At 37.5% G+C, this 17,022-nt stretch overlaps 1 protein-coding gene across 1 annotated transcript in view; it reads left to right on the forward strand.

The window, feature by feature from the left end:
• The window catches only part of MORC1 (MORC family CW-type zinc finger 1), a gene marked incomplete at its 3' end in the record, with an annotated part of 148,749 nt that overhangs the window by 65,845 nt on the left and 65,882 nt on the right, over positions 1-17,022 (forward strand). Inside the window, exon 15 of the mRNA XM_079766314.1 lies at positions 15,496-15,624. Within this exon, the coding sequence (XP_079622440.1) occupies positions 15,496-15,624 (129 nt within the window). The remainder of the gene's footprint in view (positions 1-15,495; positions 15,625-17,022) is intronic.

The following is a 17,022-nucleotide window of genomic DNA, read 5'->3' on the forward strand; positions in this document are numbered from 1 at the left end:
TGATTTTATGTTTTCTGAAGTTTTATATATCCTTATAGTAAAACAGAAATATTAATGGTCAGCTTTTTGGAGTATGGAGAGAAGAAAGGAAAAGTAGAATCATCAACTGAGATTTGAGTTTGAACAGAAGCAATTACATAGAAATTCATTACTAAACTTTTCCAAAATGTGTCAGAATATGGCTGATGCACTGAAATGAAATATATGATATAATAAGCATAAGCTTTCCCAGCAAAACTGAAATTATAGGGCCTCAGGTGGGCAAGGAGGCTAAAAATCATTCAATCCAGTCACCCCTACCTCATGCTTTATCCCATCTATATCACCTACCTGCCCCAGGCAAGTGGCTGCAATTTTAACCCTCAGTGAGGGCCTCCCATGAAAGAAAAATTGCCACTTCTTTTTTAAAAAATATGTTTTATTGATTTTTTTTACAGAGAGGAAGGGAGAGGGATAGAGAGTTAGAAACATCGATGAGAGAGAAACATCGATCAGCTGCCTCCTGCACACTCCCTACTGGGTATGTGCCCGCAACCAAGGTACATGCCCTTGACTGGAATCCAACCTGGGACCCTTGAGTCCGCAGGGCGATGCTCTGTCCACTGAGCCAAACCGGTTAGGGCAAAATTGCCACTTCTTGATGGAGCCTGAGAATGTCTACACAACTATACTAAGAAATATATTTTAGCACTGGCCGGTGTTTCTCAGTAGTTAGAGCATCAAAGGGCTACCGGTTTGATTCCTGGTTAAGGAGGCATGTACCTGGGTTGGGAGCACATACCTAGGTCAGGGTGCATGTGGAAGGCAACCAGTCAATGTGGCTCTCTCTCATTGATGTTTCTATCTCTCTCTGTCTCTCCCCATCCCTCCCTTCCACTCTCTTTGAAAAGTCAATGGAAAAAATATCCTCAGGTGAAGATTAACCAAAACAAAACATTTTCATATTCAAGTCAAATCTATTTCTCATGTATTCTTTCATTCATTCACCTGTGCTAGGCACTGAGTGTTATAGGACTAACAAATCAGACCTGGTCCACCTTTCTGGGAATTTACAATCCCACAGAGCTAATATGATTTGACAATTAGAAATAGGATTGGTGTGCAACAGAGAGAATGAGTGCTGAGGAAGTTAGTGATCGGCTCATAATCGCTGAAGAAGCGACATTTCCTAAAGTTAGCCAGGCCAACTTAATTCTCCTTCTTGGGGTCATGAGTGATTGGCCTAAAGCCTTTTTACATGACAGCCCTCCACATATTTAAAGACAAGCTTTCTATCTCTCTCCAGCCTTGTTTTATTCTAATATTTCTAATTTTATTGCTCTTCTTCATTTAACATGGCATTTGACATATTCACCATTTTAACATTATACTTTATAAAGTGTATCACCTAGAAACAAAAATTTCATATGAAACCTGAAAAACATTGAATAAAATGGGATGATCATCTCTTTTTTATAAGAAGTTGTAATTCTGTTGATACCGCCTAATATAGTAACTCAATCAATACATTATTGACCCTCAGCATCTTTATTAAACAATTTAAATTCTTTTTTTTTTTTTACTAAATTGGTTGGGATGACATTGATCAACATGAGCATACAGGTTTCAGGTGTGGGTTTCTATGTTACAAGATCTGTATATTGCACTGTGTGTCCACCACCCAAAATCAGATCTTCTCCTGTCATCTTATATTAGGACCCACTTCTCCCCCCCCCCGCCCCCCAATTTAAATTCTTAACAAAATTTGTAATGTGTATTCTTCTGAGCCATACTTATATGTTTCCAGTAATGCTTTTGGGCCCTAGTGTAGAATAATACATTTATATTCTTACTAAGTTTTATCACCTTATTGGGGCCGTCCTTTCAGGTCGTCAGGACCTTTTGAGGAATTAATGTTGACTTCTAAATAACACGCTAGTTTTCCAGCAATGTTAAGTTTGGCCACTATTTTCTCTATGATTTCATTTAAATCCAGCAAGCACTTAGCTTTCCATTTATGAATTCCACTGAGGTGGAAATGGGACACTCGGTGAGGACAGTTAACCAGTTACAAAATTTTCCTAATTATGCTGTCACCTAACTCATCAATTTCTCAGTTTGTGTATAATTTTATACATGTGAAATATAATATTAGCTAGATGAATAGTTTCTTTAAAAATAGATAATACTTTATGTTTTAGCTTGGGTTGCTATAATAAAATACTATAAACTAGTGGTTTATGAACAACATAAATTTATTTCTCATAGTTCTGGAGGCTGGAAGTCCAAGATCAGGGTGCAAGCACGGTTGGGTCCTGCTGAGACTCTCCTTTGGTTTACAGATGGCTGATACCTTGTTGTATCCTTCTATTGTGGAAAGAGTGAGCTATCTCTCTTTTATTGTGGAAAGAGTGAGCTAGCTCTCTGGCCTCCTTATAAGGTACCAATCCCATTCATGAGGGCTTCACCCTCTTGACTAAATTACCTCCCAAAGGCCCCACTTTCAAATACCATCACATTGAAAACTAGGTTTTAACATAAATTTGTGGGGCGCGTACATTCAGTTCATAAACTCTAGTAGCTAGATATAGCTAGCTGCTCACGACAAAATTTAGTTTACCTTATGATTGTACTTTAGCATCTGAGATCTTAGAAAGCCACTACAAAAATATTGAAATACAACATTTCTGCTAGGGATATACACTAAATGAGAAGGCCTACGTAAAATATTAAAAGGTGAGAGAGACTGTGAGACAAGTTTACATGAAGATATAGGCCAAAAAACAATTCGTATTTATTATGTATTTTATGTATTCTACTTTATTTTTAAAATATTGTATATTTAATATATTTTGTTTTATTTTTAAATATTTCATTATGGTGTTATGGGCTAAATTGTGTCTTTCCTGAATGTATATGTTTTAAATTCATATAAATTGGAGATAGGACCTTAAAAGAGATAATCAAGTTTACATGAGACCATTAGAGTGGGCCCAATGCAACTTGACTGGTGTTCTTTTTTTTATATATATATATATTTTATTGATTTTTTACAGAGAGGAAGAGAGAGGGACAGAGTTAGAAACATCGATGAGAGAGAAACATCGATCAGCTGCCTCTTGCACACCCCCCACTGGGGATGTGCCCACAACCAAGGTACATGCCCTTGACCGGAATCGAACCCGGGACCCTTGAGTCCGCAGGCCGACGCTCTATCCACTGAGCCAAACCGGCTTCGGCTTGACTGGTGTTCTTATAAGAGGAAATTTGGAGACAAAAAGAGACACCAGCAGTGGGTGTACACAGAGAAGAGGCCATGTGAGCAAAAAGGTGGCCACCTACAAGCCAAGGAGAGAGGCCTCACAAGAAAGCAAACCTGCAGACACCTTGATCTTAGACTTCCAATCTTCAGAACTGTGAATAATTAAATTTCTGTTGTTTAAGCCACCCAGTCTGTGGTAATTTGCTATGCAGCCCTAGCAAACTCACATATGTGGGAAATTGCAAGATTAGACAGAATTAAAGAGAACATTATAATGAAACCTGTAAAATCATCTTCCAATCGCAACAATTATCAAGCCCTGAGCACTTGTTTTCATCCATATTCCCAAGCTGTTCCCCCACAACTGGATTATTAAGGAAATTCCAGACACTATATAACTATACCTATATGAATTTTAGCATGTATTTCTAGAAGAAAAAACACTTTAAAAACATAACCATGGTATAAATATTACACCTAAAAATTAATACGTCCTTAATGTCATAAAATATCTAGTTTATTGTTTACATTTCTCATTATTTGTTGTCATAATATAATTTATAGCCAGTCTTCCCATCCCCATATTTCCCTTTTTTTTTTTTCCTTGTAATTTATTTGTAGGAAAAACTGGGTTGGTTGACTTGTAGTTTTTACAGTCTAAATTTTGCTCAGTGCATTATGGGTTGTAGTTTAACAGATTCTTCCATTCTATTTATTTTTTGTACATTTGTAGAATACAGCAGCTTGATCAAATTCAGATGTGTGTGTGTGTTTGTTGTTGATGTTAATTCTCACCCTAGGATATTTTTTCCATTGATTTTTAGAGAGAGTGGAAAGAAGAGAGGGAGGGGGGAGAGAGAGTGAGGGAGAGAGAAACATTGATGTGAGAGAGACCCATTGATAGGTTGCCTCCCACATGCCTCCACAGGGGTCCTTTGGTGTTCAGGCTGATGTTCTGACCATTGAGAACACTAACCAGGGCTGGGTTTTTTTTTAAGATGCTTCATAGGTAGTATCACGTTTTTCCATGGGGAGGCATATATTGTTTGTCTTTCTTATAATTATATGAACAGTTAATGATGAATACTCAGATCCTTTAAGAGTTCTATAACCTTATATTCTGTTTCTATCTTATTTCATCATTTGTTATCTCTAATATTTCTATAAAGAAAAACTTCCTTTCATCTCCCATTTGGTTATCCACATCCACCGGTGATTTTACTATTTGACAGAAGCAACAGTAGAACTCTATATGCTCAACAATTTGCATTGGATAAAAGCTTTCTGTGAGAGAAATTGGAGATAAAAACAAAATATTAAAAACGATGAAGATATTTTGCCTAACTGATTTATATGGCATAACTATTTACTGTGTTTAATATTGTTACTTATGCCAGCTCCCTGCAAACAGCAGGATGGTTCAGGAGTTCACTGGAGTGACTTCTCTTTTAAAAACTCACGGTCTTAGATTTTATCCATTTACAGTGCTATCACCTAGTAATTGAAATTAGTACTATTGACAGCACTTAAGCTTTCTTTTCTTTCTGACTGCACTTGTATTATTACCATGATAATGACATTTTTATATCTACAATGAAGTTTCTTGCTAAAATACCTCAGAGGATCTCACTCATTTATATTGCAAATAAAATACTAAAAATCCTAGTGCACTTCTTTTGTCTTGAATTAAATACACTTTTATTCTTTTTTTAAAATTTCTTTATTGATTAAGGTATTACATATGTGTCCTTATCCCCACATTACCCTCCCATTCCCCCCCCCCCCCACTCATGCCCTCACCCCCCTGTTTTCTGTGTCCATTGGTTAGGCTTATATGCATGCATACAAGTCCTTTGGTTGATCTATCCTCCTTACCCCCACCCTCCCCTACCTTCCTGTTAAGGTTTGACAGTCTGATCGATGTTTCTCTGTCTCTGGATCTGTTTTTGTTCATCAGTTTATGTTGTTCATTATATTCCATAAATGAGTGAGATCATGTGATATTTATCTTTCTCTGATTGGCTTATTTCACTTAGCATAATGCTCTCCAGTTCTATCCATGCAGTTGCAAATGGTAAGAACTCCTTTTTGACAGCAGCATAGTATTCCATTGTGTAGATATACCACAGTTTTTTAATCCACTCATCTGCTGATGGACACTTAGGCTGTTTCCAAATCTTAGCTATGGTGCATTGTGCTGCTATGAACATAAGTGTGCATATGTCCTTTCTAATTGGTGTTTCTAGTTTATTGGGATATATTCCTAGAAGTGGGATCACTGGGTCAAATGGGAGTTCCATTTTTAGTTTTTTGAGGAAACTCCATACTGTTCTCCAAAGTGGCTGCACCAGTCTCCATTCCCACCAGCAGTGCACGAGGGTTCCTTTTTCTCTGAATCCTCACCAGCACTTGTCATTTGTTGATTTGTTGATGATAGCCATTCTGACAGGTGTGAGATGGTACTGCATTGTCATTTTGATTTGCATCTCTTGGATGATTAGTGACTTTGAGCATGTTTTCATATGTCTCTTGGCCTTACTTCCGTCTTCTTTCAAAAAGTATCTAGTATTTAGGTCCTTTGCCCATTTTTTGATTGGGTTGTTTATCTTCCTTTTGTTAAGTTGTATGAGTTTCCTGTAAATGTTGGATATTGGTGATAACATTGGCAAATATGTTCTCCCATGCAGTGGGCTTTCTTGTTGTTTTGTTGATGGTTTCCTTTGCTCTGCAAAAGCTTTTTATTCTGATGTAGTCCCATTTGTTTATTTTCTCTTTAGTTTCCATTGCCCTAGGAGCAGTATCAGTGAAGAAATTGCTTTGGCATATGTCTGAGATTTTGCTGCCTGTGGATTCCTCTAGTATTATATGGTTTCCCGTCTTATGTTTAAGTCCTTTGTCCATTTTGAGTTTATTTTTGTGTATGGTGTAAGTTGGTGGTCTAGTTTCATTTTTTGCATGTATCTGTCCAATTTTCCCAACACCATTTATGGAAGAGACTGTTCATGCCTCCTTTGTCGAATATTAATTGAGTATAGTTTACCAAACATTCAAGGAAGAACTAAAACCTATCCTCCTCAGACTATTCCAAAAAATTCAAGAGGAAGAAACACTTCCAAGCTCATTCTATGAATCCAACATCACCCTAATACCAAAACCAGATAAAGACAACACAATGAAAGAGAATTACAGGCCAATATCCCTCATGAACATAGATGCCAAAATCTTCAACAAAATTCTAGCAAATCGAATCCAGCAGTACATCAGAAAGATCATGAAATATACCATGACCAAGTAGGATTTATCCCAGGGATGCAAGGATAGTACATTATCCGCAAATCAATAAACGTGATACATCACATAAACAAATTGAGAGATAAAAATCACATAGTCAAATCAATTGATGCAGAAAAAAAGCATTTGACAAAATCCAACACCCTTTCTTGATAAAAACTCTCAGCAAGGTGGGAATAGAAGGATCATACATCAACATAATAAAAGCCATATATGACAAACCCACAGCCAACATCATACTCAATGGGCAAAAACTAAAATCATTTCCCCTAAGAAAAGGAACAATACAGGGATGCCCACTCTTACCACTCCTGTTTGACATAGTACTGGAAATACTAGCCATTGCGATCAGACAAGAAGAAGAAATAAAAGGCATTCAAATTGGAAAAGAAGTAAAACTGTCCTTATTCTCAGATGACATGATACTGTACATAGAAAACCCTAAAACCTTCATCAAAAAATTATTAGACTTAATAAATGAATTCGGCAATGTAGTAGGATACAAAATTAATGCTAAGAAATCTTTGGCATATCTATACACCAATAATGAGCTTACAGAAAGAGAGACTAAAAAAGCAATCCCATTTACCATCACACCAAAAAAATTAAGATACCTAGGAATAAACTTAACTAAGGAGGTAAAAGACCTATATGCAGAAAACTACAGGACGCTGAAAAAAGAGATAGAGGAAGACATAAACAGATGGAAGAACATACCGTGTTCATGGCTTGGTAGAATGAACATCATCAAAATGTCCATACTACTCAAAGCAATCTATAGATTCAATGCACTCCCCATTAAAATACCAATGGCATATTTCACAGACCTAGAAGGAACTTTCCAAAAATTCATTTGGAATAAGAAAAGACCCTGAATAGCTGCAGTAATCCTGAGAAAGAAGAACAAAGTAGGTGGGCTCTCAATACCAGATATCAAGTTGTATTACAAAGCCACTGTTCTCAAAACAGCCTGGAACTGGCACAAGAACAGACATATAGATCAATGGAATAGAATAGAGAATACACTTTTATTCTTGGTTTGACTTTTCCCTGCCATATGAGAAGCAAGACCTCAGAAATCTCTCTCAGTCTGCTTATGTCTACCTTAAGCAAAAAAGACAAATTGTGTTTAATGACTGAATTTAAAACAGTGCAATAAAGATTAAATATAAGTTGTATTAACAATAGCAACAAAATCTTCGATTCTTAAGAACATTGAGTCAGTCAGTGGGCTATGTATATGTATGTGTCTGAGTAAATTTAGGAGAGTCCTGGTAGAGAGATAAACTGTGCTAACCCAGGAATTGGGGAGACATAGGTAGTTGATGAGGTGATTGCCCACAATAACACAGAACAGTCTATGAATATGCTTTAGATTAGATTATCTAATTTTGATTTCCACATTGTAGACAGAATTAGGAAAACTGGAGTGTATCCAAAGGACAACAGTGACAATGACTAAATAAAATTGCAACCTAAAAAGAGAAAGTAAAAGTTATTTCTTCCTGAGGGGAGACTCAGAAAAGGTCTCTCCTTTTTTTTTAATTATTAAATATTTTTATTGATTTTTAATTTTTGTTAATCCTCACCTGAGGATATTTTTCCATTGATTTTTACAGAGAGTAGAGGGGAGAGGGTGAGACAGAGTAAGAGAAACATCTATGTGAGAAAGGGACCTGGGCCAGGGATCAGGCCTGCAACTGAGGTACGTGCCCTTAATCTAGATATATGCCCTTGACTGGAATCCAACCCAGGACCCTTCAGTCTGAGGCTAATGCTCTATCCACTGAGACAAACTGACTAGGGCCAAATATTTTTATTGATTTTTAGAGAGAGAAGAAGGGAGAGAGAAACATCGATATGAGAGGGAAATACTGACCAGCCGACTCCTGCATACCCTCTATTGGGGATCGAGCCCTGCAACCTGGGCATGTGCCCTGACCAGGAACTGAACCGGCAACCTTTTGGTGCATAGAACGATGCCCAACTAACTGAGCCACACCAGCTAGGGCTCCTTAGTTTTGTTTTTGAAGGTTTGTCATCATGAGGCCTCTGACCCTCTCCCTTCTAGTCTTCAGTGCACAGAAGAATGTGGTTCTGGGAGTCAGGAAGCCCTAGGGGACCTAGAGTATGACTAGAAGTTCTTGAATCCTGGTCTACCAGTTCTTGTCTAAAATGGCATTATGCCTTATACATAAATATGCTACCATTTTTCAAACATGTACAGATGTAGTTGTGGGTAGTAAAATGCAAAATCTCATAAGCACGTTATTAAATTCATAGCTTACTTTTTTGTCATCATGCATTTTCTCAAGTCAGGGATGGTGGTTCTGAAATTATTTTGCAGCTTAAGGAGATCCGCATGGGAAACCACTGATATGGAATGAGAAAATGATGCTACATTGCCAGGTAAAGTAATGAAGTTGCTGCCTAGAGCAAGTTGGAGCAACTCAGCAGATTCCTGGAGTTTTGCTGTGGAGCATACTGTGCTTACAGTAGAGTGGAGAAGTGAAGACGTTCTGACTGCAGCTGCCACTTACTTCTGCCATTGACTGTACCCCTAAGTGAGACTGGCCCACTCCACTCTGCCACAAGCTGGAGCCAAGAGAAGGCATGGGGCCATAAGCACCTTCACCACTGAAGACATTTTGCCTTGCTTTCCTTCAATTCAAATAGAGCCCTTTGGGAAGTGATTGTCTAGGTCCTCTCTCATTTCACATGCACCACAGACTGAGCCGACATGACAGCGATTGGCCTCTTGATCCTACAGGCATCACAGCCAACTGATCAGAATGGGAATATCACTTGGAACCAGTTTGCCATTTCTAATCCAGAAATTCTATTGAGAATATAGATGACAAATGATCACACCATGGATCAGCTTAGGAAGGGTGGAATGGCTGGTTTATCTAAAAATGAGAGAGTAGTCCTTCCTTTCTCGACCCCTAGCCATCTTGGCAGCTGCTCCTGTTTGGGGGCCATCCTGCACCTAAGGATGTGAAGGTGAAAATGAAGGTGAAAAAGTTGCTGAGTTGATCAACTCTAGGCTCCAACTTGTTATGAAAACTGGACAGTACATGCCGGGGGTACCAGGAAACCCTGAAGATGATCAGACAAGGCAAAGCAAAACTGGTCATCCTTACCAGCAACTGTCCAGCCTTGAGGAAATTTGAAATAGAGTGCTATGCCATGTTGGCCAAGCCTGGTGTCCATCTCTACAGTGGCAATGATATTGAATTGGAAAAGACTACAGAGTATGCTCACCAACTGTCATTGACCCAGGTGATTCTGGTATCATTAGAAGCATGCCAAAACAGACTGGTGGAAAGTAAATCATGCAACATTTTTCTTTAATAAAACTGACCAGAGCTTGGTTTTTTAAAAAAAGAGGGTAATAACAGGACGATAATTCAACACAAGAGGAGACATGATTTATAGTCCCCTGAGAGTGGTGTGCAATTTCTATCTCAGGAGATCTTTAAAAATAGAAGATAATAATTTGTTTAGAGGCAGAACTACCTGAAGGCAGGAACCTGATTTAAATAATCATTTTCCTGGTGCTTTGATTTCATAAACTATTTGGGATTTCTTATTTTTATTTAAACCATCAGAGCTTTGCTTTAGCAGTTTATTACTGAATTTTATTACTTCTCCTTTTGGGTAATTGCTTTCTTGGATGTCATTGTACATTCTATGAACAGATATGAAACTGACATCTCAGAAGGTGTTACATTTCTCCTGTTTTTCAGAGGCAAAATCTGTGTAAACTGCTCTTTTAGTTACTGGTTTTGACAAGGTTTTAGTAAGTTATTGCAGCATTTTATATTATTTTTTCCTGGTTTTAAGAGGCTCCTAAAAAATTAATCAGATGAAATTAAACAGAAGTCTTCTAAATTAAATACTCCATATATAGCTAGCAGTAAATTAAATTTTCAGTTTTTTCAGATACTTATTCTAGGAATTAGGACTTTAATTCTGTGTACCTTAATCCCTGATTATTCCATTAATTTAACAAGCTTGTTTATCTAAACAAAAGTCTCGAGATATGTATTCTTTTATAGTTTTAAATATTACTTGTGTGTTTGTAGCATTTTTTTTTTTACAGATTTTTAAATCAGAATACCTTGAGGACGTTGAAATAATATAGTTTTGGAATTAATAAATTTTGGGTTATCTACAGAACTTAATAGGGGGTGTAAATATTTAAGATATATTTTTAAAAATCACGTTTTGAAATTTCACTTTTTTGCTCTTAATGGACTTCCAGATGAAAGGTGTTACTATACAGGACAACCCCCTGAGTCAGTGGGAGAGGGCTGTCCCCAACCTCGATCCTTGTCTTCTCATATAAATGAATTTATACAAGACCCTGACTGCATTGTGAAAAGCCAGTTTATTAAAGCATGCACCTTTATTGAAAAAAGCAAAGCAAGCAAATCTGTGCATCTGCCTTATGAACACAGACAGGCTCTAGCTAATCGATGAGCACATTGGGAGTGGGTCCAAGGCATTATATACCCTCCTATCTATAGGTCTCAAAATTCCTCTACCAAATATTTTGATACAAATTAATTCTCAAGGTCCTCTTTTTTTTTACTTCATTGTGGCATTTCCAGAAATCATGAGAAGCACCTGACAACTATATTTTGCCAAGCCTCGAGACTGCTGGCTTTTCTGTGGGTAAAATTGCCCTTGTTTCCCTTCCCCCTACCCCCTTTCTGTATTCCCTCATTAGGGAGGTTTTTTTAACCATTTGTTCTGTGTCCTTGGCTGGGGAAGATAATGGTTTGTTAGTTACAAGCTGGTTGCAAATTACTCATACTATTTGCCCTTGTTTTAACTTTCCTGTCTCAGTTTCCTTATTCCTCCTGCCCTGGAATTTGTATCAGCTATACATATTTTAATACTTGTATCTCTTAACTTTTACATTAGAGTTAAGCGATTTATACACCACCATTATAATATTAGAATATTTTGATTTTGACTATATACTTACCTTTATCAGTGAGTTTCATATATTTAGGTCTTTGGGTTACTAATTATTGTCCTTTCATTTCAGTTTGGAGAACTCTCTTTAACATTTCTTATAAGGCAGATCTAGTGAACTCCCTGAGCTCTTGTTTGTTTGGGAAATTCTTTATTTCTCCATTTTCTGAAGGAGAGCTTTTTCAGATTAAGTATGCTGGGTTGGCGTGTTTTTCTCTTTCAGCCCTTTGATTATATCATTCAACTCTCTCCTGATCTACAAGTTTCTGAAAAAAAAAAAAAATCTGTTTATAGTCTAATGAGTTCCCTTGTATGGGAGGAACTTATTTTCTCAAGGAGGATTTTTTTTTCTACATGAGGTAACACATGAAAGTAGAAACTGACATGATATGTTTTCTCCCACTGCCTTCCCTCTGGACAGCTGGCTTATCTGCTTGTTGAAGCATCTACCTAGTCTTCAGGGTCCACTCCATGGAAATTGGTTTTAATAACATCATTAGTTGTACATGTTGGACTAGCTTCTATCTGAAGAGAAAAAACCAAGGTTTCATTGGCAATTAGAAAAACCCATTTCTGATTTTGAGTTTAAAAACTTTCTTTGCCCTGGTTGTTGCCTTGAATAGCATATCTTCCATCAGTTCTGGTCAGTAGGTGTTTGGTATAGTGAATGTTCTATTTGTGCCTTTGATAGCCTGCAATTCTTTTTTTAAAAAATATATTTTTATTGCTGAAACCAGTTTGTCTCAGTGGATAGAGCATCGGTCTGCGGACTGAAAGGTCCCAGATTCGATTCCGGTCAAGGGCATGTACATTGGTTGCGGGCACATCCCCAGTGGGGGGTGTGCAGGAGGCAGCTGGTCGATGTTTCTCTCTCATCGATGTTTCTAGCTCTCTATCCCTCTTCCTTCCTCTCTGTGGAAAATCAATAAAATATATATAAATATATATATATATGTATATATTTATTGATTTCAGAGAGGAAGGGAGAGGAGAGAGAGATAGAAACATCAATGATGAGAGAGAATCATTGATCCGTACACCCCGCACAGGGGATTGAGCCCACACCCCAGGTGTGTGCCCTGACCGGGAATCGAACCGTGACCTCCTGGTTCATAGGTCGATGCTCAACCATTGAGCCACACCAGTCTGGCTAGCCTGCAATTCTTTAGTATTATTTAATCCTGTAAGTAAACATTAAGCTCTGTGTGTCAGCTACTGAAAACAAGATCCTGAACTTCACCACTGTCTTCAAGGATTTCACTATCCAAAGGGGGAAATAGGCACAAAGCAAACTGAAATGAGATGGGTGTTAGTGCTGTAAGAGTGGTGTGATCACAGAGAAGGTATCACTCTACCCTCGAGGAGTGTGTGTTTATGTTTCTAACATCCTAGTAGTTTTATCACTCTTAAATGTTTGTGTCAGGGTTCACAGTTGATATGCGTTTTCAAATGTAGCTGTGTTGTGTTAACTGTGTTTAGTTAATGTTTTCAGGGAAAGATAGTATTTCACCTTCGTTTTATCCCACAGAACACATTAATGAGGTATTTTGTCAAGACTAGCAGCAGTAGTTTTTGAGGGTTTCTTAGGTACCGGATGCTGAGCTGCGTGCTAAGGGCATGCAATGTTTTAAAGCACAGCTCCTCCTTTGAAAGGCACAGTCTTCTGCAGGAAGTAACATTTAGAGAGAAGATAAATGCAACTCAAAAGCAACTTAAATGTCTGCAGGGTTCTATAGTTTTAAATGTGCCTTTACACTTACTCTTTTTGATAAACTTGTTGGGCAGGTTATTGGAAATACTTTATGATTAAGAAATTTTAGTGGCTTTCCACAATTATACCCGTAATGTGTGCCAGATACAGCACTGGAAGCCACCTTACTTTAATCTACAACTCCTCTTACCTTAACTGAGTAGTTCTTGTGGAAATCAGAGGAAAAGTCTTCACGAGCCCAGTCCAGACACCAAAAACTATATCAGGATTTAGCGTGCAGCACAGAAATGGAGTCAGGGCTGGGCCAAGACTAAATGCTGAGCAAAGAGCAAAAATATGAAAGTCTAAATTGAGAAAAGCCCAAGAAGCAGAATCTAAAGGGAAATCTGAGTAGAGAGATGTTAGGGCAGTGGTCGGCAAACTCATTAGTCAACAGAGCCAAATATCAACAGTACAACGATTGAAATTTCTTTTGAGAGCCAAATTTTTTAAACTTAAACTTCTTCTCTTAACGCCACTTCTTCAAAATAGACTCGCCCAGGCCGTGGTATTTTGTGGAAGAGCCACACTCAAGGGGCCAAAGAGCCGCATGTGGCTCGCGAGCCGCAGTTTGCCGACCATGGTGTTAGGGATTTTGTGCAGAGACAATGGGAACCTGGGAATTTGTGAAGGCAGCTTTCAGCCTGGCCCAGTTGTAAAATCTCTTTTGAAGGCTGTCTGGTCTTCCAGGCACAAAACATTCTGAATCTAAATTTTAACAGGATTAGTAAGGTGTAAGGATGCTTACTTGTATTTTGCGTGAATTACACAGTCATGTGATATATGGCCAGTCCTATTTCATGCATTTTAATTCAAAGGTTTATATTTTAGAGCCTCATTTTGAACTTTGAAATTGATGAAGTGTTCTGTATCTGTCATATGTCAAGTGCTCAGTAGTCACATGTGGTTAGTGGTCATATTGGACAGAATGGTACACAAAAATTCTTTTTAAAAAGTGTATTTTTAAAGTAATAAGTGCACATATAAAAGTATTGAGTGTTTAGAAAGTAAAAAATGGAAAGTAAAAGTATCTTCCCCTGTCTTCCTCTCAATCTCTCTCTCTCTCTCTCCAGTGGTTTTCCTTATTAAAACATCTTGTTTCCTTTCAGGAAAAGAAATATCCACCAAAGTTTTATATGTATACTAGAGGCCCAGTGCATGAAATTCATGCCTGGGTAGGGTCCCTAGCCCCTGCCGGCTGCCGGCTGGGGCCTTCCTTCATTCCACACCACCCCCTGGTGGTCAGCGCATGTCTGACTCCCGACAGTTCAAACTCCCGCCCATGGGGACAATTTGTATATTAGTCTTTTATTATATAAGATGCTTTTTATAAATCACAATAATTGACTATACTAGGTAGGCTGTTTTACATTTTTTAAATAAAATTAAAACTCTGTCTTTGATGTCTTGATGAAGTAATACATTTAGCTTTAACTTCCCGTTTTAAAAGTTTCCTTGTTTGGAAATGGAATTTACTCATTTCGTATTCTAGTCTTTCATGATGTTCCCTTCCCCCCCTTTTTTTCTGTTCAAATAGTGCTCTAATATGTACATGGCCATTGTTGTGTATGTTTGTAGGGAAGATTCCTATCAGTGTAATTGCTGGATGGTCCTTCATGACAAGTGCTGTTTCTAAGCAAGGAAGGAGTAGAGAATCTGGCGTGAGGGTAGAGCGTAAACAATAAAGATTGGTAGAAAAGGGAGGCAGAGACAAAATAAAGATAAACTCTGGCTGTGAGACAAGATCATAAATATCTGTATAAATAGTCTTAAGGGTTGCCTTTAAGTTTATTCAGTGCCATCCCTCCTGGGAGTACTTAAGAAAAAAGTTTTAAATGTCATTGTATTTCATTGCAAATATATATATATAGATATAGATATCTATCTATATCTATCTATCTATATATATGTAATATATACATATATATATTATGTGTATATATATATATATGTATATACTGCTATTGTGTTTGGTTTTATTATAAAGTTATTGCATATTATATACAGGTTGGAAAATGTAAGAAAGTATAAAACAGAAAACAAATTTCACCCATACTCAGAGAAAAGCAACAATAATACTTTAACATCTTATTTCTGTGTATTGGTTTTTACATAGCTGAGATCATATTGTACATACATGTGTTTACATCTAAACTTTTCTTTGCTTATCATCTTAATCTTGTTGATTATCTTTTATTACTCTTTTCCTGTTTTGTTTTGTTTTTAGGTAATAGAAACCTAACATTGTTTTGGAATGAATTTGGATACCAGAATAACAAAGACACAGAGAGGTCTTTAGAGTCTATTCAGCATCAAAGAAGACAAGCCATGGCCATCCCATTCATCATTCAGTGTGGTGAGTGTTGAATTCCATTCAAATTAGCAATCATTTAGTGAGTTTTTAAATATGCAAGTCAGTGTGCCTTTAATCGTGCGTGAAGGAGACAAAGGTGGTGGGTAAAACCTGATTTTTATATGCAGTGAGGTTAGAGTCTAGGAGAAAGGTAAAGATAAGCATGAAAATAATTATAATAGAGATGAAATTCAGATAAATGATAGAACAGAGGCACAAAGTTCTATGAGGGTTCAAAAAAAGAGGAAGTTGAGGCAAGGCTTCATGACAGAGGTAGCCTTTGCCATGATCTTTAAAATAGAATTTTGATAGGCAGAGAAGTAGCAGGAGATATGTGTTAATATCAGATAAACATTCAGCTAAAAATTTAGGGGTGGAATGATATAAACAGCCATCTTTCTTTTTTTTAATTCTTTAGTGCTTAAAAGTATTACATATGTCTTCTTTTTCCCCCATTGACCTCTCCCTGGCCATTCCCACCACTACCACTGCCCGCCCCCGTCCAGCACATGCCCTAACCCCCCTACTGTCTGTGTCCATGGGTTATGCTTATATGCATGCATACAAGTCCTTTGGTTGATCTCTTACCACCTCCCACTCTCCCCTGCCTTGCCTTTGAGGTTTGACTATTTGTTCGATGCTTCTATGTCTCTGGATCTATTTTTGTTCATTAGTTTTTGCTGTTCATTATATTCCACAAATGAGTGAGATCATGTGATATTTATCTTTCTCTGACTGGCTTATTTCACTTAGCATAATGCTCTCCATGTCTCTCCATGCTGTTGTGAATTGTAAGAGTTCTTTCTTTTTTACAGCAGCATAGTATTCCATTGTATAGATGTACCACAGTCTTCTAATCCACTCATCTGCTGATGGGCACTTAGGCTGTTTCCAAATCTAAGCTATTGTAAATTGTGTTGCTGTGAACATAGGGTGCATGTATCCTTTCTGATTGGTGTTTCTGTTTTCTTGGGATATATTCCTAGAAGTGGGATTACTGGGTCAAATGGGAGTTCCATTTTTAACTTTTTGAGGAAACTCCATACTGTTTTCCACAAAGTCTGCACCAGTCTTCATTCCCACCAGCAGTGCAAGAGGGTTCCTTTTTCTCTGCATCCTCTCCAGCACTTGTGGTTTGTTGATTTGTTGATGATAGCCATTCTGACAGGTGTGAGATGGTACCTCATTGTTGTTTTGATTTGCATCTCTCGGATGATTAGTGACTTTGAGCATGTTTTCATAAGTCTCTTGGCCTTCTGTATGTCCACTTTCAAAAAATTTCTATTTAGGTCCTTTACCCATTTTTTCATTGGATTGTTTATCTTTCTTTTAAAACAGCCATCTTTCTGTTTTTAATACCTAATACTGTGCTAAATATATAGTTGGTACTTAATAATTGAC

This window comes from Cnephaeus nilssonii (assembly GCF_951640355.1).
Source record: "Cnephaeus nilssonii genome assembly, chromosome: 3".
NCBI lineage: Eukaryota > Metazoa > Chordata > Mammalia > Chiroptera > Vespertilionidae > Cnephaeus > Cnephaeus nilssonii.